We start from the raw sequence: 23,981 nt of genomic DNA, 5'->3' as shown, positions 1-23,981 counted from the left end.
GGGCTCACAGACTTAACCCCCATTTTACAGATGAGGGAACGGAGCACAGAGAAGTCAAGTAACCTGCCCAAAGTCACACAGCTGACAAGTGGCGGAGCCGGGATTTGAACCCGTGACCTCCGGCTCCAAAGCCCGGGCTCTTTCCACTGAGCCACGCGGCTTCTCTGCGTGAAGATTTAAGCCAGCTTTTCCCAGGCTCCCTCTCCCTTCCGCGTCACCTACGCACTTGGATCTGTGCCCCTTTGGCCAGTTGGCGTTCGCCCCACCTTCAGTCCCACGGTACTTTGAGACATAAATGTCTGTCTCCCACTCTAGACTATAAGCTCGGTGTGGGCAGGGAACCCTTGTCGTACTCTCCCAGGAGCTTAGTACAGTCCTCTGCACACAGTATGCGCTCAACAAATACCGTTGACTGATCTGTAAAACTCCACTAATATTCCCTTCTAGTGACACAGGGACTTTTGGAGGATTAAAAAGGGATAGGTTTGCAGCACTTGAACTTTCGGTGTTTTCTAAATCAACTCTGAAAACGGGCTCTCAGGAGATAAAAAGGGCCAGCTGGGAAGCGGAGCAGCAGCCAATGTGTTGTTGTTTTTTTTTAATGGTACTTGTTAAGCGCTTACTATGTGCCAGGCACTGTACTCAGCTCTGGGGTAATAATAACAATAATAATAATAATAATGGGATTTATTAAGCGCTTACTATGTGCAAGCACTATTCTAAGCGCTGGGGAGGTTACAAGGTGATCAGGTTGTCCCACTTGGGGCTCGCAGTCTTCATCCCCAGGTAACTGAGGCACAGAGAAGTTAAGTGACTTGCCCAAGGTCACACAGCTGTCAGTTGGAGGAGCCAATTAGGTACAAATAGGCGCAAACTAATCAGTACAAGCTTGTCAATCAATCAGCCGTATTTATGGAGCTCTTACTGTGCGCAGAGCGCGCAGCACCTGACCATTTCTTCCCTCACCGGCTCTACTTGGGCCAACTTGTGGGTCCTTTTAGATGGCTCATACTGGGGACCGTCTCTATATGTTGCCAACTTGTACTTCCCAAGCGCTTAGTACAGTGCTCTGCACACAGTCAGTGCTCAATAAATACAATTGATTGATTGATGGATTGATGAGAATAGACTCACATGGTGGGGAGAACTGGCCCCCATCCTTTCAGCACATTTTAGCCAAACAGTGTAATGAAGTTGTATGCCCTGGCAGAACTGACTCTACTTTGTGCAGGGGTCTTCCCTCAATTATCCCAGAGAAGTTAAGTGACTTGCCCAAAGTCACACAGCTGTCAATTGGCGGAGCCAATTAGGTACAAATAGGGGCAAACTAATCAGTACAAGCTTGTCAATCAATCAGCCGTATTTATGGAGCTTTTACTGTGTGCAGAGCGTGCAGCACTTGACCATTTCTGCCCTCATCGGCTCTACTTGGGCCAACTTGTGGGTCCTTTTAGATGATTCATACTGGGGACCGTCTCTATATGTTGCCAACTTGTACTTCCCAAGCGCTTAGTACAGTGCTCTGCACACAGTAAGCGCTCAATAAATACGATTGATTGATTGATTGATTGATGAGAACAGACTCACACGGTGGGGAGAACTGGCCCCCATCCTTTCAGCGCATTTTAGCCAAACAGGGTAATGAAGTTGTATGCCCTGGCAGAACTGACTGTTACTTTGTGCAGGGGTCTTCCCTCAATTATCCCAGACAATTGTCAGGACCGGGTTCTCTCATGCTGCCATTTCTGGCCATTTCTGGCTCTCCCGTGAGCCACTGCCCCCAACTTAAGCATGAACCACGTCCTCTTTGAACAGGGAAGACCCTCTTTCTTGATGAACTTCCTCCTGCAAAAGGACTCGAGTCACCAAAGCAGAGACAGATGATGCCACTCCTCCATCTACATTTATTTTGCTCAAAACGTTCCGTGCAGATGGAGCAATTTCCTGAATGGAGGAAAGTTGGGAGAAAACATACGACTGCCTGAAGAGCAACGCTCAAGGGAGTTCGTCAGCCTAGCCTAGGCTTCAGGGAGTGTGACGCAGTTGGAAGTGAAATTTTACTAATATCGTCTTCTGTTAAGTGGTTTCTGTGTGCTGAGGCCTGAGGTAAATACAGGTACCAAGATCGGGCCCAGTTCCTGCCCCTCATGGGGGCTCACAGTTGAAGAGGGAGGTAGAGCGGGGATCGCATCCCCATTTCCCGGATGAGGAAACTGAAACCCAGAGAGGTTATGCGACTTGCCCGGGTCACGCAGGAGGTTGTTCGCAGAGCTGGGATTGCCAAGTCACTAGCAGTGACGTGTGAGAGGAAACGGGTTCGAATTGCAGCAGGGGAGAGTTTGGTCGAGCACAAAACCGCACAGGATCATCATCATCATCAATCGTATTTATTGAGCGCTTACTATGTGCAGAGCACAGTACTAAGCGCTTGGGAAGTACAAATTGGCAACATCTAGAGACAGTCCCTACCCAACAGTGGGCTCACAGTCTAAAAGGGGGAGACAGAGAACAAAACCAAACATACGAACAAAATAAAATAAATAGAATAGATAGGTACAAGTAAAATAGAGTAATAAATATGTACAAACATATATACAGGTGCTGTGGGGAAGGGAAGGAGGTAAGATGGGGGGATGGGGAGGGGGACAGGGGGAGAGGAAGGAAGGGGCTCAGTCTGGGAAGGCCTCCTGGAGGAGGTGAGCTCTCAGTAGGGCCTTGAAGGGAGGAAGAGAGCGAGCTTGGCGGATGTCTATTGAGATGACCCAACGCTGGTGGAGACCGCTAAGAAACTCTGGGAAACCGCTCTCTCTGAAGATCAGTGTGAAAGAGAGCCAGCCAGGTGTCCAGGATGAAGCAGGCTTCCACTTACCTGCAGCAAACTATTTGATCACGTGTCTCTGCACTTTCTCTGCCATAGCCGTTCAGTTGGGTTTTTTTTTAATGACATTTATTAGGTACCTACTGTATGCCATGCATTGGGTTAGATATAGTGAAATCGAACAAAGTCCCTGTCCCACATGGGCTTATAATCCAGGAGGAAGAGAGAGCGAGTATCATATCCCCACACTGTCACCCAGAAAGGTTAAGCGACTCTCCCAAGATCACACCACAGGGCAGAGACAGAGCTGGGATTCAAATACTGGTCTCTGGATTCCCAACATCCTTTCCACTAAGACAGGCTGGGCTCTCTTTTTCGGCCCAGCAGGTTCTGAGAATAATAATAATCATAATGATGGCATTTATTAAGCGCTTACTATGTGCAAAGCACTGTTCTAAGCGCTGGGGAGGTTACAAGGTGATCAGGTTGTCCCACGGGGGGCTCACAGTCTTAATCCCCATTTTCCAGATGAGGTAACGGAGGCACAGAGAAGTTCAGCGACTTGCCCAAAGTCACACAGCTGACAATTGGCGGAGCCGGGATTTGAACCCATGGCCTCTGACTCCAAAGCCCAGGCTCTTTCCACTGAGCCACACTGCTACTTAAGCACTGTAGTCCTGGAGCTGGTTACCTAGGAAGTAAAAACAGGAGGAGGAGGTGCAGGAGAATTTTTCTCCAAGGTTTCAGTCCGCTTGTGTTGGTTTCTATTGGGTTGGGGGAGAGAGTTGATTGATAAATATCCCCCCACTTAAATGCTAAGTACCTCCGAGAGCCTTTCTTACCAAACTCTGGGGGAAATAAATCCATTCGTTGGAAATCAGGGTCACGGGAACAGGTTCTTCCAAAACAGTCCATCGCAGCTTCACTGTGAAAACTGATTATTTCAGAGCATCCCACTCCATTTCTGTTGATCCACGTTCTGTCACCATGGCAACTGGACTTTCAGCAAGCATCGGGCATTTCAGTGACTAAAGGCATTTCAGTGACTAAACGCTCAGGGAAAGTAAAGATCATTTCTCCAAAACACAAAACGCTCTGTGGATCTCAGCGCTCCCCGTCACCGAGATCTGTGTTGGTGGAGAAATTGCATCGGGGGCGGTCGGGGAGAGGTGTCTAAAATTTCCATAGTTTGGCTTGAAGGGACTATGTTTATAAAACTGTTTTTCTACAGATTGATTAAGGAATTTTGAAAAATGGTGTTGGCAGAGAATAATGATAGCCAAACTACGGATTGTTTGAAGTCATTGAAAGTGAGAGAGCTGAGCGGCTCCAGAATTTTCAGGTGTCTGCTACTTTCGGGCCCCTGAGTTATCATGCTGAGATGGCTCAGTGGAAAGAGCCCGGGTTTTGGAATCGGAGGCCATGGGTTCAAATGCCGGCTCTGCCAACTGTCAGCTGCGTGACTTTGGGCAAGTCACTTCACTTCTCCGTGCCTCGGTTCCCTCATCTGGAAAATGGGGATTAAGACTGTGAGCCCCCTGTGGGACAACCTGATCACCTTGTAACCCTCCCAGCGCTTAGAACAGTGCTTTGCACATAGTAAGCGCTTAATAAATGCCATTATTATTATTATTAATATTATTATTATTATCAGGGAATCCCAGCTCAGGGAGAGCCTTTAGAGAGTATTGCATTGCTCTCCCATGCAGGTTCTCCGGGAAGGTTATTGACTGACCGTTTCCCGATGATGTCTCCAGCCGGATGAATATAGAGCACTTGCCCAAAATCACACAGCAGGCCAGTAGCAGAATTAGGATTAGAACCCAGGTGTCCTGACCCCAAGCCCCAGGCCCTTTCCACCAAGCCACGATGCCTCCTCATCATCAATCGTCATCAGTCGTATTTATTGAGCGCTTACTATGTGCAGAGCACTGTACTAAGTGCTTGGGAAGTACAAATTGGCAATATATAGAGACAGTCCCTACCCAACAGTGGGCTCACAGTCTAAAAGTCCTCCTAACCCACCTGAGTACCCTGGGATCAATCCGTTCCCTGGTGGACGTTTGAGTCTTCCAGCTTCCAGGTCTACCTTCCTTCTTCCGCTTAGTAGAGAAGCAGCGTGGCTCAGTGGAAACAGCCCGGGCTTTGGAGTCAGAGGTCATGGGTTCAAATCCCGACTCCGCCACCTGTCAGCTGGGTGGCTTGGGGCAAGTCACTTCACTTCTCTGGGCCTCAGTTCCCTCATCTGTAAAATGGGGATTAAGACTGTGAGCCCCACGTGGGACAACCTGATCGCCTTGTAACCTCCCCAGTGCTTTGTACATAGTAAGCACTTAATAAATGCCGTCATTATTATTATTATTACAAGCTCTTAGTACAGTGTTCTGCATACAGTAAGCGCTCAATAAATGGGCCTTCAATAAGGCTTTGAAGGTGGGGAGCGTCATTGTCAGTCAGATTTGAGGAGGGAGGGCATTCCATTCATTAATTCATTCATTCAATTGTATTTATTGAGCGCTTACTGTGTGCAGAGCATTGTACTAAGTGCTTGGGAAGTACAAGTTGGGAACATGTAGAGACGGTCCCTACCCAACAGTGGGCTCACAGTCTAGAAGGGGGAGACAGAGAACAAAACGAAACATACTAACAAAATGACATAAATAGAATAAATATGTACAAATAAAATAGAGTAATAAATATGTATAAACATATATACCGGTGCTGTGGGGAGGGGAAGGAGGTAAGTTGGGGGGGATGGGGAGGGGAGGACATGGCATTCCAGCACAGAGGCAGGACATGGGCGAGGGGTCGGCAGCGAGACGGGAGATATCGAGGCGGGGCAGGCGAGATGGAGGCCCAGTGAGAAGGTTACGGGTAAAGGAGGGAAGTGTGCGGCCTGGGTTGTAGAAGGAAAGGAGCCAGCCGCCAAGTAGGAAGGGGGCAAGGTGGTGGGCTACTTCAAAGCCAACGGTGAGGAGTTTCTGTTTGATGTGGAATGGATGTTGAGCCTGGAATGCCCTCCCTCTGCCCATCTGCCAAGCTAGCTCTCTTCCTCCCTTCAAGGCCCTGCTGAGAGCTCACCTCCTCCAGGAGGCCTTCCCACACTGAGCCCCTTCCTTCCTCTCCCCTTCATCCCCCTCTCCATCCCCCCATCTTACCTCCTTCCCTTCCCCACAGCACCTGTATATATGTATATATGTTTGTACATATTTTTTACTCTATTTATTTATTTATTTGTACATGTCTATTCTATTTATTTTATTTTGTTAGTATGTTTGGTTTTGTTCTCTGTCTCCCCCTTTTACACTGTGAGCCCACTGTTGGGTAGGGACTGTCTCTATATGTTGCCAATTTGTACTTCCCAAGCGCTTAGTACAGTGCTCTGCACATAGTAAGCGCTCAATAAATACGATTGATGATGATGATGATGAGGATGTATATATGGTTGTACATATTTATTACTCTATTTTACTTGTACATATCTATCCTATTTATTTTATTTTGTTGGTACGTTTGGTTTTGTTCTCTGTCTCCCCCTTTTAGACTGTGAGCCCACTGTTGGGTAGGGACTGTCTCTATGTGTTGCCAATTTGTACTTCCCAAGGGCTTAGTACAGTGCTCTGCACATAGTAAGCGCTCAATAAATGCGATTGATGATGATGATGATGATGATGATGTGGAGGTGGATGGGCAACCACTGGATTTTTCTGAGGGGCGGTGTGACATATCCTGAACGTAGGCCGTCTCTCCCTCCTCCATCCCCCTCCCATGGCCCGAGGACCACAGCGCCGAAAGGGGACGGTCCCAGAACCATCACCCTCTCCCGGACTCCTTCCGAGAGGGTGCGGGAAACTCACCGGGAGGTGAGGGCGCCTTGGCCTCGGCTTCAAGAAACGGGCCAGGAAGCTGTACTGGAACAATTTAGAGGGAGAAGGAAGCAAGAAATAAGAAAACAAAACACCCACCAACCACATCTTGGGCCCTTTTCCCTGGAGTTTTCTGCCAACGATTTCCTGGTACTAAATAACATCTTGTGTTTAGAACATAATTCTAGGACTCCACCTCCCTGCGATTTCCTGTCCGACTTTCAGAGTTTGACGCGTCACGTCGTGTTACTATTTCAGAGTCCTTCGTAGTGCCGTGGCGACCCGAGAGGGTTAATGCCCGTTCCTTCGTGGTGCCGTGGCGACCCAAAAGGGTTAATGCCCCTTCCCTTTCCTCCCAGCTGCAGTCTTGGGCCCAGGGAGAATCTGGCTTTTTGGGTGTCGGTGTAATCTTTTGATCTCCTTCTCTGAATAATCAGTGTAATCGGTCCATCAATCAGTCATATTTATTGATCACTTAGCGCAGAGCGCTGTGCAAAACACTTTGGAGAGTACACTTGTCCCTGCCCTTGAGGAGCCTATAGTCTGAGCAATCAATCAATCAATCAATCGATCGTATTTATTGAGCGCTTACTATGTGCAGAGCACTGTACTAAGCGCTTGGGAAGTACAAATTGGCAACACATAGAGACAGTCCCTACCCAACAGTGGGCTCACAGTCTAAAAGGGGGAGACAGAGAACAAAACCAAACATACCAACAAAGTAAAATAAATAGGATAGAAATGTACAAGTAAAATAAATAAATAAATAAATAGAGTAATAAATATGTGCAACCATATATACATATATACAGGTGCTGTGGGGAAGGGAAGGAGGTAAGATGGGGGGATGGAGAGGGGGACGAGGGGGAGATAGCAGGGAGATAGACACTAAAATAAACTACAGGTTAGGGGGTTGGAAGGGGTCATCATCATCATCATCAATAGTATTTATTGAGCGCTTACTGTGTGCAGAGCACTGTACTTGGGGTCAAGATCTATATTGACAGCACTTATGTACACATTTGTAACTTTATATTAATGTCTGTCTTCCCTTCTGGACTATAAGCTTCCTGTGGGCAGGGAATGGGTCTGCTGTATTGTACTCTCCCAAGCACTTAGTACAGTGCCCTGCACACAGTAAGTGCTCAATAAATACAGTTGATTGATTATATTTAAGTGTTTTGGAGAGGGGGGAGAGAGCGCTGGTGTGACCGTAGAGAGGGCAGTAGTGTGGGGGAGCGAGGGATGAATCCGGGAAGGCCTCTTGGAAGGGATGGGATTTCAGAAAGGCCGGGAAGATGGGGTGAGCCACAGCCTGCTGGATGTGAAGGGAGGGGAAGGTAGGTCCCTCACAGAATACAGAATTGTGAGATCAGAAACCTTCGCCACTGATTGCCGACCCCAGCAAGCTCTCCCTCAGTCGTGGGGGGCTGTTTCAGCCCCATCCCGCCACCTCGGGAGGCTCTGAGTCGGAATTTGCAGGGAACCCCTCACTGTAAATGACCCCGACCACCAGAGGACTGGCAGATGACCAGTGGGACTCCGGCCTGTAAGAACATTTCCAGCAGCGACCCTCTAGAACTCTAAATGGGTTTTTTCCCACTTCTAAACCGGGCAAACAAGCGCTTAGTCCAGTGCTCCGCACACAGTAAGCGCTCAGTAAATACGATTGAATGGATGAAAAACGGGGAGACTCTTTCATCGAATGTAGGCTCAGGGAGCGATTGGGAAAACCCAACCCACAGAGGGAGAGACCCTCCGGTTTCCGGAGGGGGAAATCACACTTCATTGATTTCCGGGAGTCCCCTGAAAGAGTGAGGAGGCATCATCATCATCATCAATTGTATTTATTGAGCGCTTACTATGTGCAGAGCACTGCACTAAGCGCTTGGGAAGTACAAATTGGCAACATCTAGAGACAGTCCCTACCCAACAGTGGGCTCACAGTCTAAAAGGGGGAGACAGAGAACAAAACCAAGCATACTAACAAAATAAAATAAATAGGATAGATATGTACAAGTAAAATAAATAAATAAATAGAGTAATAAATATGTACAACCATATATCCATATATACAGGTGTTGTGGGGAAGGGAAGGAGGTAAGACGGGGGGGATGGAGAGGGGGACGAGGGGGAGAGGAAGGAAGAGGCAGAAATGGGTAGGCTTAATGTATTGACTGGCCATCAGTCTGACCCCGCGTGCTCGGTGTGGCTTGAGATTTCGGAGTCTTGTGACTCGGTGGGACCCTTTCAAACTGAGCCTCGCATTCTGGGAACTCTTGGGTGGACTGAAAACAGGTCATGCCCTTTGGAGCTAAAGAAACTCTTCACTTTCATCATCAATCGTATTTATTGAGCGCTTACTATGTGCAGAGCACTGTACTAAGCGCTTGGGAAGTACAAATTGGCAACATATAGAGACAGTCGTCATCATCAATCGTATTTATTGAGCGCTTACTCTGGGCAGAGCACTGTAATAAGCGCTTGGGAAGTACAAATTGGCAACATATAGAGACAGGCATCATCAGCAATCGTATTTATTGAGCGCTTACTATGTGCAGAGCACTGTACTAAGCGCTTGGGAAGTACAAATTGGCAACATATAGAGACAGTCATCATCATCAATCGTATTGAGCGCTTACTATGTGCAGAGCACTGTACTAAGCGCTTGGGAAGTACAAATTGGCAACGTATAGAGACAGTCCCTACCCAACAGTGGGCTCACAGTCTTAAAGGGGGAGACGGAGAACAAAACCAAACATACTGACAAAATAAAATAAATAGAATAGATATGTACAAGTAAAATAAATACAGTAATAAATATGTACAAACATATAGACATATATACAGGTGCTGTGGGGAAGGGAAGGAGGTAAGATGGGGGGGGATGGAGAGGGGGACGAGGGGGGAGAGGAAGGAAGGGGCCCACTTTCACCCCCACACCTCAACTTCTGTTCCTATGTGGAGTTCAGCTCCCCTGGCTGGCCCACCAAACCACAGCTGTCTTTTCCTCGGTCTCTCCTCTTTCTCCCCACATTTCTCCAAACCATCTATTCCCTGGCCCCGATCCACTTGAGAGCCTTTTCTCGTGGCCCCAGCTGGAAAAAAGCCACACCGTGGTAGGCTCGGCATGGGTGAGGATATTTTTAGCGCGGATGTTTTCGCTGGAAATAGCTGCTTTTGAGCTGAATCTGCGCAGTGACAAATCAATCAATCATATTTATTGAGCGCTTACTGTGTGCAGGGCACGGTACTAAGTGCTTGGGAAGTACAAGTTGGCAACATAGAGAGACAGTCCCTACCCAACAGTGGGCTCACAGTCTGAAAGGGGGAGACAGAGAACAAAACCAAACATACTAACAAAATAAAATAAATAGAAATGTACAAGTAAAATAAATAAATGACTCTACCCCAGGTAAACACCTCAGGCAGGCAAGAGAAACCAGTCAACCCTCCTTTTAATAATGACTGATTAAAATGCTTACTGTGCGCCGAACTCTGCGCTTAGCGGTGCGGTAGATACAGGACAATCAGATCAGACACAGTCCCTGCCCTACACGGGGTTTATGGTTTAAAAGGAAGGGAGAGCGGATATATCCCCATTTTACAGCTGAGGCTTCTGAGGCCCAGAGAGGTTAAATCACTTACCCAAAGTCACACAGCAGGCCAGTAGCTGAAGTAGGATTAGAACTCAGGTGTCCCGACCGCAAGCCCCAGGCTCTTTCCACCAAGTCACGCTGCCTCCTCGTAGCCCGCCTGAGCACCCTGAGGCCAACCCATTCCCTGGTCGACATTTGAGTCTTCCAGCCTCCAGGTCTACCTGCCCTTTTCCACCGGCTCGTGAAGATCCTTGGAGCAGCCTTTGGAGTTCCGGGAAACTGGAGAAGGCCAGCAAGCAGCCACTGACCTCAGTATGGACGCCCAGCCCCAAACCTCCTGCCCAGGTTACCTTAGTAAGACATCATCATCATCAATCGTATTTATTGAGCGCTTACTGTGCGCAGAGCCCTGTACTAAGCGCTTGGGAAGTACAAATTGGCAACATATAGACACAGTCCCTACCCAACAGTGGGCTCACAGTCTAAAAGGGGGAGACAAAACCAAACATACTAACAAAATAAAATAAATAGAATAGATATGTACAGGTAAAATAAATAAATAAATAGAGTAATAAATATGTACAAACATATATACAGAATTAAATCATTCTGAAGTCCAAGTGCTGCTAAGAATTTTGAAGTATCCTTTAAGACTCACAAACATGTTTTTCACTCACACGTTTTAGTATTAGATTTGGCTAGAATGCTGCCGAAAGATTGGGAACCTTCTTTCTACAGTGCATTTCTGTCCTGGAGAGAGTGTGATCGGTGTTGAAGGAAATGACTGTAGGCATGTATGCGACTCACAGACATGTCCCTCCCTGTCTGAGCCTTTCCTTTTTTAAGTAGTATTTGTTAAGCCCATACTGTGTTCCGGGCACTGTACTAAGCACTGGGGTAGATACAAGATAATCAAATCGGTCACCATCCTTGTCCCACCTAGGGCTTACCGTCTTAATCCCTATTTTACCGATGAGGAAACTGAGGCCCAGAGACATTACAGGACTTGCTCAAGGTCACACAGTAAATAACTTTCCTTCCTTTTGTCTCTCTCCTCCCCGCTGATCTTTCTGTAGCCCCGGGTGAACCGCGGTCCGTTCTGCTAGCCTATTACGTAAGGGTAATATTAAAGTATAGAACACGCTCACTGATTCAGAAAAATGTCTCTTAATAGTGATGTGATCTATTATGTTGGACATTGGAGCCTCACTTTGATTAGCAGGGTGTCCTCAAGCCCGGGTGAATCGGATCTGATGGAGCCAGGAAATTTGACTTTCCTCAGCCTAATCCATTGTTGGAGTACTCAGAGAGAAAGAAAATCATTTTCGAATGTAACTCTCGAAAAAGCAACTTAATGGTCATTAGGGTGATTGGATCGCATTAGTGAGGACATTTTATTATTCCCTTTCAACTGGGACTGAGACTGGAATATTTAGGAGTGAGACGGAGGATAGGCGGGATGTGGAGGCAGAGATGGAGGGGGAGAGTCTACGAGACACGGAGTGGGAAACAGTGGGAAACGGAGCGGGCTCTGGCCCTTGCTGCACATACTACTGTTGTTTCAGCTCTCATTAATATCTCTTATGGGTGGGAAAAGGAATTTAACTTGGTAGTTTTGCCCTCTGGGGTCCTGAGTTTATTTCCTCTTTGACCTACTGGGTGGGCCATAGGGAAAGACACTGCCCTACCCAGAAGTCTGGGAGAAATGTAGTAGAATTAATAACAGTGACGGCAATAATAATAGTGATAATAATAATAACAATTTGTTAGGGGCCGCTCCGGACCAAGCACTACCCTAAGCACTGGGGTAGAAAAAAGATGATCAGATCGGACACAGTCTGTTTCACACACAGGCTTCCAGTCTGAGAGAGAGAACAGGTATTGAATCCCTGTTTTACAGATGAGGAAACCGAGGCACAGAGAAGCTAAGTGACTTGTCCAAGGTCCCAGAACAGGCACGTGGCAGGGTGAGAACCCAGGTCCTTTGATTCCCGGGCCTGTGCCTTTTCCACCGAGGCCACCCTGCTTCTTGGCCTATAGAGTTCAACCCCAGATAATAATAATAATGATAATAATGATGATGATGGCATTGGTTAAGCGCTTACTATGTGCAAAGCACTGTTCTAAGCGCTGGGGGTATACAGTGTGATCAAGTTGTCCCACGTGGGGCTCACAGTCTTAATCCCCATTTTTACAGATGAGGTAACTGAGGCTCAGAGAAGTTAAGTGACTTGCCCAAGGTCACACAGCAGACTTGTGGTGGAGCCGGGATTCGAACCCATGACCTCTGACCCCAAAGCCCGTGCCCTTTCCACCTAGCCACGCTGCTTCTCATGAGCAGATGAGTCCCAGATCCCTTTCTGCACGCAAGTGGGAGGTGGGCACTGGATTTTTTTTTTTGCCTTTCTTGACTCGGATTTCCTCCCTTTACCCACCCTTAGTACAGTGCTCTGCACATAGTGTGATTAAAGAAAAAAAGATCAAGGCTGAGATGCAATCTAAGAGGCAAGGAGAGTGGCATATCTTCCCAGACTGAGCCCCTTCCTTCCTCTCCCCCTCGTCCCCCTCTCCATCCCCCCCGTCTTACCTCCTTCCCTTCCCCACAGCACCTGTATATATGTATATATGTTTGTACATATTTATTACTCTATTTATTTATTTATTTATTTATTTTACTTGCGCATATCTATTCTATTTTATTTTGTTGGTATGTTTGGTTTTGTTCTCTGTCTCCCCCTTTTAGACTGTGAGCCCGCTGTTGGGTAGGGACTGTCTCTGTGTGTTGCCAATTTGTACTTCCCAAGCGCTTAGTACAGTGCTCTGCACATAGTAAGCGCTCAATAAATACGATTGATGATGATGATGATATCTTATCTTCTTTGTCTTCTAGACTGTGAGCCCACTGTTGGGTAGGGACCGTCTCTATATGTTGCCAACTTGTACTTCCAAAGCGCTTAGTACAGTGCTCTGCACACAGTAAGCACTCAATAAATACGATTGATTGATTGATTGATTGATTAAAGAACAGTGCCTGGCACATAGTAAGCGCTTCAGAAAATCTCCTCTCTTTCCCTCTGGCCCTCACCCCTCATGGCCTCAGAGCCGCTAAGCAATGGCCGTGCATCTCAGCCTTGATCTTTTTTTCTTTAATCGTACTATGTGCAGAGCACTGTACTAAGCGCTTGGGAGAGAACAATGCAACAATAAACGGACACATTCCCTACCCACACTGAGCTTATAGTCTAAAGTGGGGAAAGACTCCTGAGGGGGCCAGGCTAGGGCAGGGAGAGGGGAAAGCAGGTGATGTGGTCTTCCAGCATCATCAACCAATCGTATTTATTGAGCGCTTACTATGTGCAGAGCACTGTACTAAGCGCTTGGGAAGTACAAATTGGCAACAGCATGCCCTGGGCTGCTTTTTGAATCCCAGCCACACCCTGGCACAGATTTGTACACGGGCTGTGCGTGTGCACGTATGTACGTGTAGACGGGCGCACATGTGCAGGAAACCAAAGGCCATTATTTAGACTGTGAGCCCACTGTTGGGTAGGGACTGTCTCTATATGTTGCCAATTTGAACTTCCCAAGCGCTTAGTACAGTGCTCTGCACATAGTAAGCGCTCAATAAATACGATTGATGATGATGATGATTATCAGGGTTGTTACCTTAAGCTTCCAGGTGAGGAGGGGGATTTAGACTGTGTCTGACTTTTCTCCTGGCTGTTGGGAAGAATCTATGGCAGGGAAAAGGAGAAGCCATAGCACTCCCTTTCCCTCCAAGTCCAACGGGGAGAATCAATTTATTTATTGACGTACATTTATAGATCACCATCTTTTCAGGAAAGGTTTTATATTTGCTCCGTTCATGACGTCCCATGGTCCAGGACATTCTTTCCTGCAGGACTCTACTTCAGGTTGAAAGGTCTGGGCAGTGGAAAAACACTGATCCAAACGGATTGGATTTTGATCCAACTGAACCTGTTTTGTTGTTTCTTGAAAGCTTCTTAGCCAAATCCCTGATTTCACCTGTTTTCCCCCTTCTAGACTGTGAGCCCACTGTTGGGTAGGGACTGTCTCTATATGTTGCCCACTTGTACTTCCCAAGCGCTTAGTACAGTGCTCTGCACCCAGTAAGCACTCAATAAATACGATTGATTGATTGATTGATTGATTGATTTTCCCAAAACTGGCTCACTCAGATAACTGAGGGTCAGCTACTCAGCTTCCTGCTTCGTGTGCGTGTGTTTGTGTGTGTGTTGAGAAACTGCCAACAATTTGTATTTTATCCCAAGTGAGCAGCCTCAAAGTTTTTCACGGAGAAATCCATTTGCTCTCTGAGTGCTTTTTTGTATTTTCTGTTGGGTCATAATTCTAGCCAATTTATGAGAAAGGAAACAATTGATGCTATTTCATTACTCTGCCCCCCACTATGTGTCATCCTCAGCTGCTATCTCCTAGAGAACGGAGTTGTTGTGGATGATGTTGTGAGTCACTGTTACTGAGAAGCTGTTCCCCCCCAAAACTATCTGTTTCTCACACACACACACACACACACACACACACACACACACACACACACACACACACACACACACACACACACACACACACACACACACATATGGTGTAGGTGACCCAATTCCTGGCTCCAGAGCAAGGGAGGCTTGGAATCTCATCCCGACCCTTTTCTCCAGGTGGCCGGGAAGAGCTTGCTCCTCTCCGCTCTTCCTTTCCCCCCCAGCTATAAAACGGCAGTGATGAAGTCCCTCAATAATAATAATAATAATGGCATTTATTAAGCGCTTACTATATGCAAAGCACTGTTCTAAGCGCTGGGGAGGTTACAGAGTGATCAGGTTGTCCCATAAGGGGCTCACAGTCTTAATCCCCATTTTCCAGATGAGGTAACTGAGGCGCAGAGAAGTTAAGTGACTTGCCCAAAGTCACACAGCTGACAGTTGGCGGAGTCGGGATTTGAACCCATGGCCACTGACTCCAAAGGCTGTGCTCTTTTCACTGAGCCACGCTTGAGCCAGCCTCAAGAGACCCTCGAAGGTTCATTTTTGCTCCACCCAAATTGAACACTTATTGAATACCGTTGCGTGATGATGAAGATGAGGATGTCCAGGGTGGGGGCAGTGAAGAGGAGGAGGAAGGAGAAGGGGAGAGAGCAATAACAATAATTCTGGTAATTCATTCAATTCATTCAGTGGTATTTATTGAGCGCTTACTGTGTGCAGAGCACTGTACTAATCAATCAATCGTATTTATTGAGCGCTTACTGTGTGCAGAGCACTGTCTTAAATGCTTGGGAAGTACAAGTTGGCAACATATAGAGACGGTCCCTACCCAACAGCGGGCTCACAGTCTAGAAGGGGGAGACAGACAACAAAACAAAGCATATTCACAAAATAAAATAAATAGAATAAATATGTACAAATAAAATAGGGTAATAAATACGTACAAACATATATACAGGTGCTGTGGGGACAGGGAACACGGCTGCCAACTCTGTTATACTGAACTCTTTCAAGCACTTAGTACAGTACTCTGCATGCAGAGTGCTCAATAAAGTGCTCAATAAAACCATTGATTGAAAATCTTTACTATGTGCCAAGTGGGGTACTGTGTGCTAAGCATTGGGGTAGATACAAAATATCTATGGTCGGAATAGAGGAGGGGGAAAAGAATCCCTTCTGCATTGCCCTTGTAATTTGATTTTCACCTTTTATTCACTCCACCCTCAGCCCCACAGCACTGATGTAAATATTCATACTTTATTATAATGTCTGCCTCCCCCTCTGGACTGTAAGCTCCTTGTGGACAGGGAACATGTCTACCCACTCTGTTGTATTGTACTCTTTCAAGTACTTACTACAGTGCTCCACACATAGTAAGTGCTCCATAAATAACGTGGCTCAGTGGAAAGAGCCCGGGCTTTGGAGTCAGGGGTCATGGGTTCAAATCCCGTCTCCACCATCAGCTGTGTGACTTTGGGTAAGTCACTTAACTTCTCTGGGCCTCGGTTACCTCATCTGTAAAGTGGGGATTAAGACTGTGAGCCCCCCATGGGACAACCTGATCACCTTGTAACCTCCCCCGTGCTTAGAACAGTGCTTTGCACATAGTAAGCGCTTAATAAATGCCATTATTATTATTATTACTTACTACAGTGCTCCACACATAGTAAAGTGCTCCATAAATACTGTGGCTCAATGGAAAGAGCCTGGGCTTTGGAGTCAGAGGTCATGGGTTCAAGTCCCGGCTCCGGCAATTGTCAACTGTGTGACTTTGGGCAAGTCACTTAACTTCTCTGAGCCTCAGTTCCCTCATCTGTAAAATGGGGATTAAGACTGTGAGCCCCCCGTGGGACAACCTGATCACCTTGTAACCTCCCCAGCGCTTAGAACTTAGTGCTTGGCACGTAGTAAGCGCTTAATAAATGACATTATTATTATTATTATAATTGATCTATAGAGGGAGAAAAGGAGGAAGAGGAAATGGAGAAGGCAGAAGAAGGAAAGGAGGAAAAGCAGGCGGACTCAAATTAGAGAAAATCCCTCTGGGGAGCTGAAGCCTCACGCTGTGATTTCACATTAGTGGCCTTTCAGGCCAATATGCCTGAGCTGGAAGGATCAATATAGCAGGAGAGCAGTGACTGACACGTAGCAAACACTTACCAAATACCATTAAACAAAGAGAGAAGGGCATAGGAGGGTCTCCACAGGCAAAGCCAAGTGGGAAGTTGAAGAGAGTCACGGGACCTTCCCGACTAAGGAGCTCAGCCTCCAAAGGGAAGAACAAGAAGAAAATGTTATCCAGTAAATTCGATCTGTAAATTTACGCCGAACTGCTCGGCTTTCCACTTCACCTTGCCTGTGTACTTTCTTCCTACTACAACTCAGCCCGCGCGCTTCACTCTTCTAGCGCTAACCTCGCTGTACCTCCATTTCGTCCGCGTCCTGCCTGTGGCCTGGAAAGCCCTCCCTCCTCATATCCGACAATTACTCTCCCCCCCCTTCAAAGTGTTCAAAAGGCCTTCTCTGACTAAGCCCTCCTTTCCTCTTCTCCCACTCCCTTCTGCGTCGTCCTGACTCGCTCCCTTTATTCATCCCTTCCCAGCCCCACAGCACTTATGTACATATCTGTCATTTATTTATTTATATTAATGACCGTCTCCCCCGACTCTAGAATATAAGCTAGACTGTTAACTTGTTGCAGTCAAGGTAATATCAATCAATCAATCAATCATATTTATTGAGCGCTTACTATGTGCAGAGCACTGTACTAAGTGCTTGGGAAGTACAAATTGGCAACATATAGAGACAGTCCCTACTTTCCCACAGGCTTACTACAATGCTTTGCTCACAGTAAGCATTTAATAAACTGACTGCCTCTGCCCATCCGCCAAGCTAGCTCTCTTCCTCCCTTCAAGGCCCTACTGAGAGCTCACCTCCTCCAGGAGGCCTTCCCAGACTGAGCCCCTTCCTTCCTCTCCCCCTCGCCCCCCTCTCCATCCCCCCCATCTTACCTCCTTCCCTTCCCCACAGCACCTGTGTATGTAGATATGTTTGTACATATTTATTACTCTATTTTACTTGTACATATCTATTCTATTTATTTTATTTCGTTAGTATGTTTGGTTTTGTCTCCCCCTTTTAGACCGTGAGCCCACTGTTGGGTAGGGACTGTCTCTATATGTTGCCAATTTGTACTTCCCAAGCGCTTAATACAGTGCTGTGCACACAGTAAGCGCTCAATAAATACAATTGATGATGATGATGATTGACAACCAGAGTGTGCACATAGTAAGCGCTTAATAAATGCCATTATTATTATTATTATGAGGGTTCTGATCTTTCTGCCTTAGCTGCAGACCTTTAGGTAACTCTTCTCTTCCCTCCCTTTTCCTGACCCCCACGCCTTTCTCTCTCCCCCCAGGGTCTTAATCAAGCAGAGTCACCTCAGTTTCCCCTTGATGGCAGCAATGACTTTTCAGTTTAATTATATTAGAGCAACTCCTCTCTGTGAATTGGGAGCACTTTATCTGTGCTTTACTCAGTCAAGGCAGATTCAGGCCCGGCATCTCTCAACCCAAATCCCAGCTGCCTCATGGTGAGCAAACAGTCATGGGAAGAAGATGTTCTGTTGACTTTATGAGTCATGTAATAAACATAACTCGCTGACTCTTTGGCCCCAGTGAACTACCTCTTTCATAATAATAACAATATTTATTAAGTGCTTACTATGTTTCAAACACTGTTCTAAGCACTGGGGCAGATACATGATTAAGCAGGTCGGAGAGAGTTCCACATAGGGCTCACAGCTCAAGTTGTGAGCTTAAGTTTCTTTGCTACTCCACTTTTCTCTCAGATTTTGCTGACTTTAATTTCGGCTCAAGCAGACTTAGCATCGGGCCCCTCATCCGCCCGTCTGTGTGGCCCAGATTAAAGGAAAGGCCCAGGAAATGAGTGTTTGGTAGACGGGAAGCTCCTTGTGGGCACAGAACATGGCTTGGGCCTCAGTTGAAGTGCTTGGGATATTGCGCTTAATAAATCCCCTTCCTCCCCAACAACTGATACAAGTGCTCGTCTTCTCCTAGAGAAGCACCTCCCTCCGATCCCCGACAAGTCCTAGTTTAAATCGGAGGCAAGATTTGAATTCCGGAAGCTCAGCCGAGATGATTATTTTTGGCAAAATAAAAAACCAAAGATTTGTATCGATTTGCCTTTAATGAAAAGGACCGGCCCGCGTTCGCTTTGGCGCGATACAAATTCCTTTACAAAAGTCTCCGCGCGGCCGTGGGAGAACATCTTCTCACACGCCGCACACACACACACACGCACGAAAATCAATAACGGCTGTACAAAAATAAACTCTCAAGTGATAAAACCAGTCTGTCCCGCTGCCCGCCGGAATAGTGGAACCGCGCTCACCCCAACAGTGGGGGGGATCTGACTTTGGAGGCCAGGGCCTGCTTGAAACGCCTCTTCAGGTCCTGCACGTTGGGCGATTTGGGCCTGGAGGTGACGGAGGAGCGCCTCTTGTCCCCGCCGCCCTGCAGCTTGCCGACCTCCCTGCACAAGTGCCGGAAGACGGCGCACACGCCCTCGTAGTCCTCGCTGGTGGACACTTCCAGGAAGGCGCCGCCCAGCTCGTCGGCCAGCTGGACGGCGGCGCTGGCCTGCACCTGCCGGGCGTGCAGCAGGTCCCCCTTGTTCCCCACGATGACGACGGGGACGTTGGCGTCCGGGTGGACCTTGCGGATGTGCTGGTACAGGGGCCGGATGGCCTGGTAGCTGCTGTAGTCCGTGATGGAGAACACCAGCAGGAAGCCCTCCGCCCACCGCACACACCCGGACAGGGACTCCAATGCCTGGGCCGAGTCCTCTCGGACCTGTGAGGGAAGACCCGGTGGGAATTTGGCGGGGCGGAAGGGGACGTCCCTGGAAAGACTCAATTCTTGCACGGTTTAGTGTTCGGATCCGGACTGGTTAATAATAACAACCGAGGTATCTGCTAAGCGCTTACCATGTGCCAGGCCCTGTAGTAGAGACAAGCAATTCGAGTTGGACACGGTCCCTGTCCCGCGTGGGGCTCACAGTCTCAATCCCCATTCTACAGATGAGGTCGCCGAGGCCCAGAGAAGTGAAGTGACTTGCCCGAGGTCTTCTCGGACCTGCGAGGGAAGACCCGGTGGGAATTTGGCAGGGCGGAAGGGGACGTCCCTGGAAAGAACGCTAGTACTCAATTCTTGCACAGTTTGGTGTTTGGATCTGGTCTGGTTAATAATAACAACTGAAGTACCTGTTAAGCGCTTACTTTGTGCCAGGCCCTGTAGTAGAGACAAGCAATTCGAGTTGGACACGGTCCCTGTCCCGCGTGGGGCTCACAGTCTCAATCCCCATTTTACAGATGAGGTCGCCGAGGCCCAGAGAAGTGAAGTGACTGGCCCGAGGTCTTCTCGGACCTGCGAGGGAAGACCCGGTGGGAATTTGGCGGGGCGGAAGGGGACGTCCCTGGAAAGAACGCTAGTACTCAATTCGTACAGTTTAGTGTTCGAATCTGGTCTGGTTAATAATAATAACTGAGGTATCTTAAGCGCTTACTATGTGCCAGGGCCTGTAGTAGAGACAAGCAATTCGAGTAGGACACGGTCCCTGTCCCGCGTGGGGCTCACAGTCTCAATCCCCATTTTACAGATGAGGTGGCCGAGGCCCAGAGAAGTGAAGTGACTTGCCCGAGGTCACACAGCAGACAAGCGGCAGAGCCAGGATGAGAACCCGGGTCTTTCTGCCTCCAAGGCCCCTGCTCTATCCGTTAGGGCTGCTCTGCTTCCTGGTTCACAAGGAGTTTCAGGGAGGGATGGCCCTATCCTTGCTTGGGAGATGTGTGTCCCTCAGCCTCGCTCGTGGTGTACGGCGGATCCTATCCTTGTCCTTTGCTTGCCAGAGAGGGTCATGTTGGATCAGGGCAGATCCGAAAAGACATCCGCCAAGGAAAACCTCTCAGACCCGCGCAGTTCCAACCACGAGCTCTGCAACGTTAAGCCCCTCGGGCAGTCCTGCCAAGTAAGCATCGATCGCCAAAACCTACTCTGTGCAACCAAACAAATCCTTTTTCAGGAGGTCCACTGAGGAAATAGGAGTCCTTTTGTCTCCGGGGGTTTCGCCGGAGCCCTGTGTGGTCTGAATAGCGGAGTCATCAGTCATCGGTTTGTGCCCCCGCCTCCCTCCCGGCTGAGATCTGATTGGGATAGGTGGAGGAACCAAAGAAACGCAAATGCTTTCCAGCTCCATTCCGGAGAAACTGAAGCTGCAAGGAAAACCCTAGTGCTTGTCAGCTGCTCCTAGGAACGGTTCCTTCCTCTCTCCCCGTTTTTCCCTTTCTCTTCTATCGCTGGGCTTTTTGGTGTCCCCCTCCCCAGCTCCACTTCAATAAGCTTCTTGTGAACAGGGATCACATCTATTAGCTCTGCAGAACTCGCCCGTACGCTTAGCACAGTGATCAGGCTGCCAAGTTTTTAGACTGTGAGCCCACTGTTGGGTAGGGACTGTCTCTATATGTTGCCAATTTGTACTTCCCAAGCGCTTAGTACAGTGCTCTGCACATAGTAAGCGCTCAATAAATACGATTGATGATGAAGTCGGTATTATCGATCGATTAGTTCCGCTCACTGCCGTCACGGACTTCCAGCTCGAGCCGGCTCGCGGCGCGTTACCGAATCGCGGGCAGATCTGGCCAGTAACTAAAAGAAACCGGCAACCAGGGTGGGAGTAACCCTTCCGGCTCCACCGAATCTTAGAAAGATCGGTCCCGAGGAAGCCAACGGGGCGACCCGGGGGAGAGCCTTACCTGAATACAGCCCGGCGTGTCCTGGATCTGTAAGGACAGCTGGTCTCCCTCTATGTGGACGAGTCTCGAATACAGCTTCCCTGAAGGAGCCAAGGGACGGGTGTGGAGGGAAAAAGGAGAAAGGGATTTGAATCTAGTCCTGGGGAGAGGGAAGAGTGATATCTGAAGATGCACATACACGTATATATTAAAAAAATCGGTCTTTACCTGCATTGGGTTCATAATCGCCAATAAATCGCTTGGTCAGGAAGCGTACAATAATTGCTGAAAGGAAATAATCCCTCGTTATTTCTGGCAGGAAGAAGGAGAGGGGGATGAAGGATAGATCTTTTGAGTATTTCCATCACAGATGGTCACGACTGTCCAGCTCCGAGGAGGGTTTTGTTGGTCAGACAACCTAGAGGAGCGGAGACGGAGGGACGAAACCACCGTACCACGATCTGACCCAGAAGGGCAGATGACCGTGGGCAAGTCGCTTTAACTTCTCTAAACCTCAGTTCCCTCCTCTGTAAAATGGGGGGTGAAGACCGTGAGCCCCCCGTGGGACACCCTGATCACCTTGTATCCCCCCCCAGCGCTTAGAACGGTGCTTCGCACATAGTAAGCGTTTAACACACACCAGTATTATTATTATTCCTGCCCACCCAGGGCTTTCCCGGTACATTTTTAAAGGTCCCGGACCCCGATCCCCATCCGTGCCAACCTCTTTGCCCGCCACTCCCCAGGGCCACTGGGTCCGAGGCCTGGGCAGCACCAAGGTAGGGTGGTTGGGGATGGGGCTGCCCAGGAGGGTGGTGAGGAGGAGGAAGAGGGTTGTTTTAAGGCTCCGCAGGAGGGGCTGCGACCCCAGGAACCGGCCACGGCTGCGACTTTTCGACCGTGCCCCTTCAGCCCGGCACTCAATCAATCAATCAATCGTATTTATTGAGCGCTTACTGTGTGCAGAGCACTGTACTAAGCGCTTGGGAAGTCCAAGCTGGCAACATATAGAGACAGTCCCAATCAATCAATCGTATTTATTGAGCGCTTACTGTGTGCAGAGCACTGTACTAAGCGCCTGGGAAGCCCAAGTTGGCAACATATAGAGCCAGTCCCTACCCCACAGTGGGCTCACAGTCTAAAAGAAGCAGCGTGGCTCAGTGGAAAGAGCCCGGGCTTTGGAGTCAGAGGTCATGGGTTCAAATCCCCACTCTGCCCATTGTCAGCTGTGTGACTTTGGGCAAGTCACTTCATCATCATCATCATCACCAATCGTATTTATTGAGCGTTTACTGTGTGCAGAGCACTGTACTGAGCGCTTGGGAAGTACAAATTGGCAACATATAGAGCCAGTCCCAACAGTGGGCTCACAGTCTAAAAGGGGGAGCCAGAGAACAAAACCAAACATACCAACAAAATAAAATAGAATAGATATGTACTCAGTTCCCTCATCTGGAAAATGGGGATTAAGACTCCCCCTTTTAGACTGTGAGCCCACTGTTGGGTAGGGACTGTCTCTATATGTTGCCAATTTGTACTTCCCAAGCGCTTAGTACAGTGCTCTGCACATAGTAAGCGCTCAACAAATACGATTGATGATGATGATGATGAAGACTGTGAGCCCCCCGTGGGACAATCTGATGGCCTTGTAACCTCCCCCAGCGCTTAGAACAGTGCTTTGCACATAGTAAGCGCTTAATCAATCAATCAATCATATTTATTGAGCGCTTACTATGTGCAGAGCACCGTACGAAGCGCTTGGGAAGTACAAATTGATTAATAATTAATAAATGCCATCATTATTATTATTACTATTAAAAGGGGGTGGGGGGATAGAGAAGCAGCGTGGCTCAGTGGAAAAAGCACGGGCTTTGGAGTCAGAGGTCATGGGTTCAAATCCCGGCTCCACCACTTGTCAACTGTGTGACTTTGGGCAAGTCACTTAACTTCTCTGGGCCTCAGTTCCCTCATCTGTAAAATGGGGATGAAGACTGTGAGCCCCACGTGGGACAACCTGATCACCTTGTAAATTCCCCAGCGCTTAGAACAGTGCTCTGCACATAGTAAGCGCTTAATAAATGCCATTTTTTAATTATTATTATAGAGAAGAAACCCAACTCACCGCTCTTGCCCACGCGGCCGGAGCCCAGCACGGCCAGCTTGACATCTCTGCGCGCCGCGGAGGATTCTGGGATGGGGGCGAGCAGACAGTGCCCGGACATGGTGGGCAACCGCATGAGGCCACCCACCCCGGCCGGGCCCGGAGGGAGGAGCCGGCGGCCACAGCTGCTTGTGTGGCCGCAGTTACAATCAATCAGTCAATCAAATCAATCGTATTTATTGAGCGCTTACTGTGTGCAGGGC

General features: G+C 48.2%; 1 protein-coding gene across 1 annotated transcript; it reads right to left on the bottom strand.

The window, feature by feature from the left end:
* Nucleotides 1–18,996: 18,996 nt before the first annotated feature.
* RASL11A (RAS like family 11 member A) lies at nucleotides 18,997–23,981 on the bottom strand. The gene is made up of 4 exons (XM_038761819.1): nucleotides 23,740–23,981; nucleotides 21,846–21,902; nucleotides 21,639–21,718; nucleotides 18,997–19,680 (listed from the first exon to the last, which is right to left on the bottom strand). Exons 1-4 carry the CDS (start codon nucleotides 23,852–23,854, stop codon nucleotides 19,216–19,218), a joined length of 717 nt encoding a protein of 238 aa, XP_038617747.1. The 5' UTR covers nucleotides 23,855–23,981; the 3' UTR covers nucleotides 18,997–19,215.

Source organism: Tachyglossus aculeatus, chromosome 20, assembly GCF_015852505.1.
Source record: "Tachyglossus aculeatus isolate mTacAcu1 chromosome 20, mTacAcu1.pri, whole genome shotgun sequence".
Taxonomy (NCBI): domain Eukaryota; kingdom Metazoa; phylum Chordata; class Mammalia; order Monotremata; family Tachyglossidae; genus Tachyglossus; species Tachyglossus aculeatus.
The sequence above is the reverse complement of the archived record's forward strand: the minus strand, read 5'-3'. Positions and strand labels throughout refer to the sequence as shown.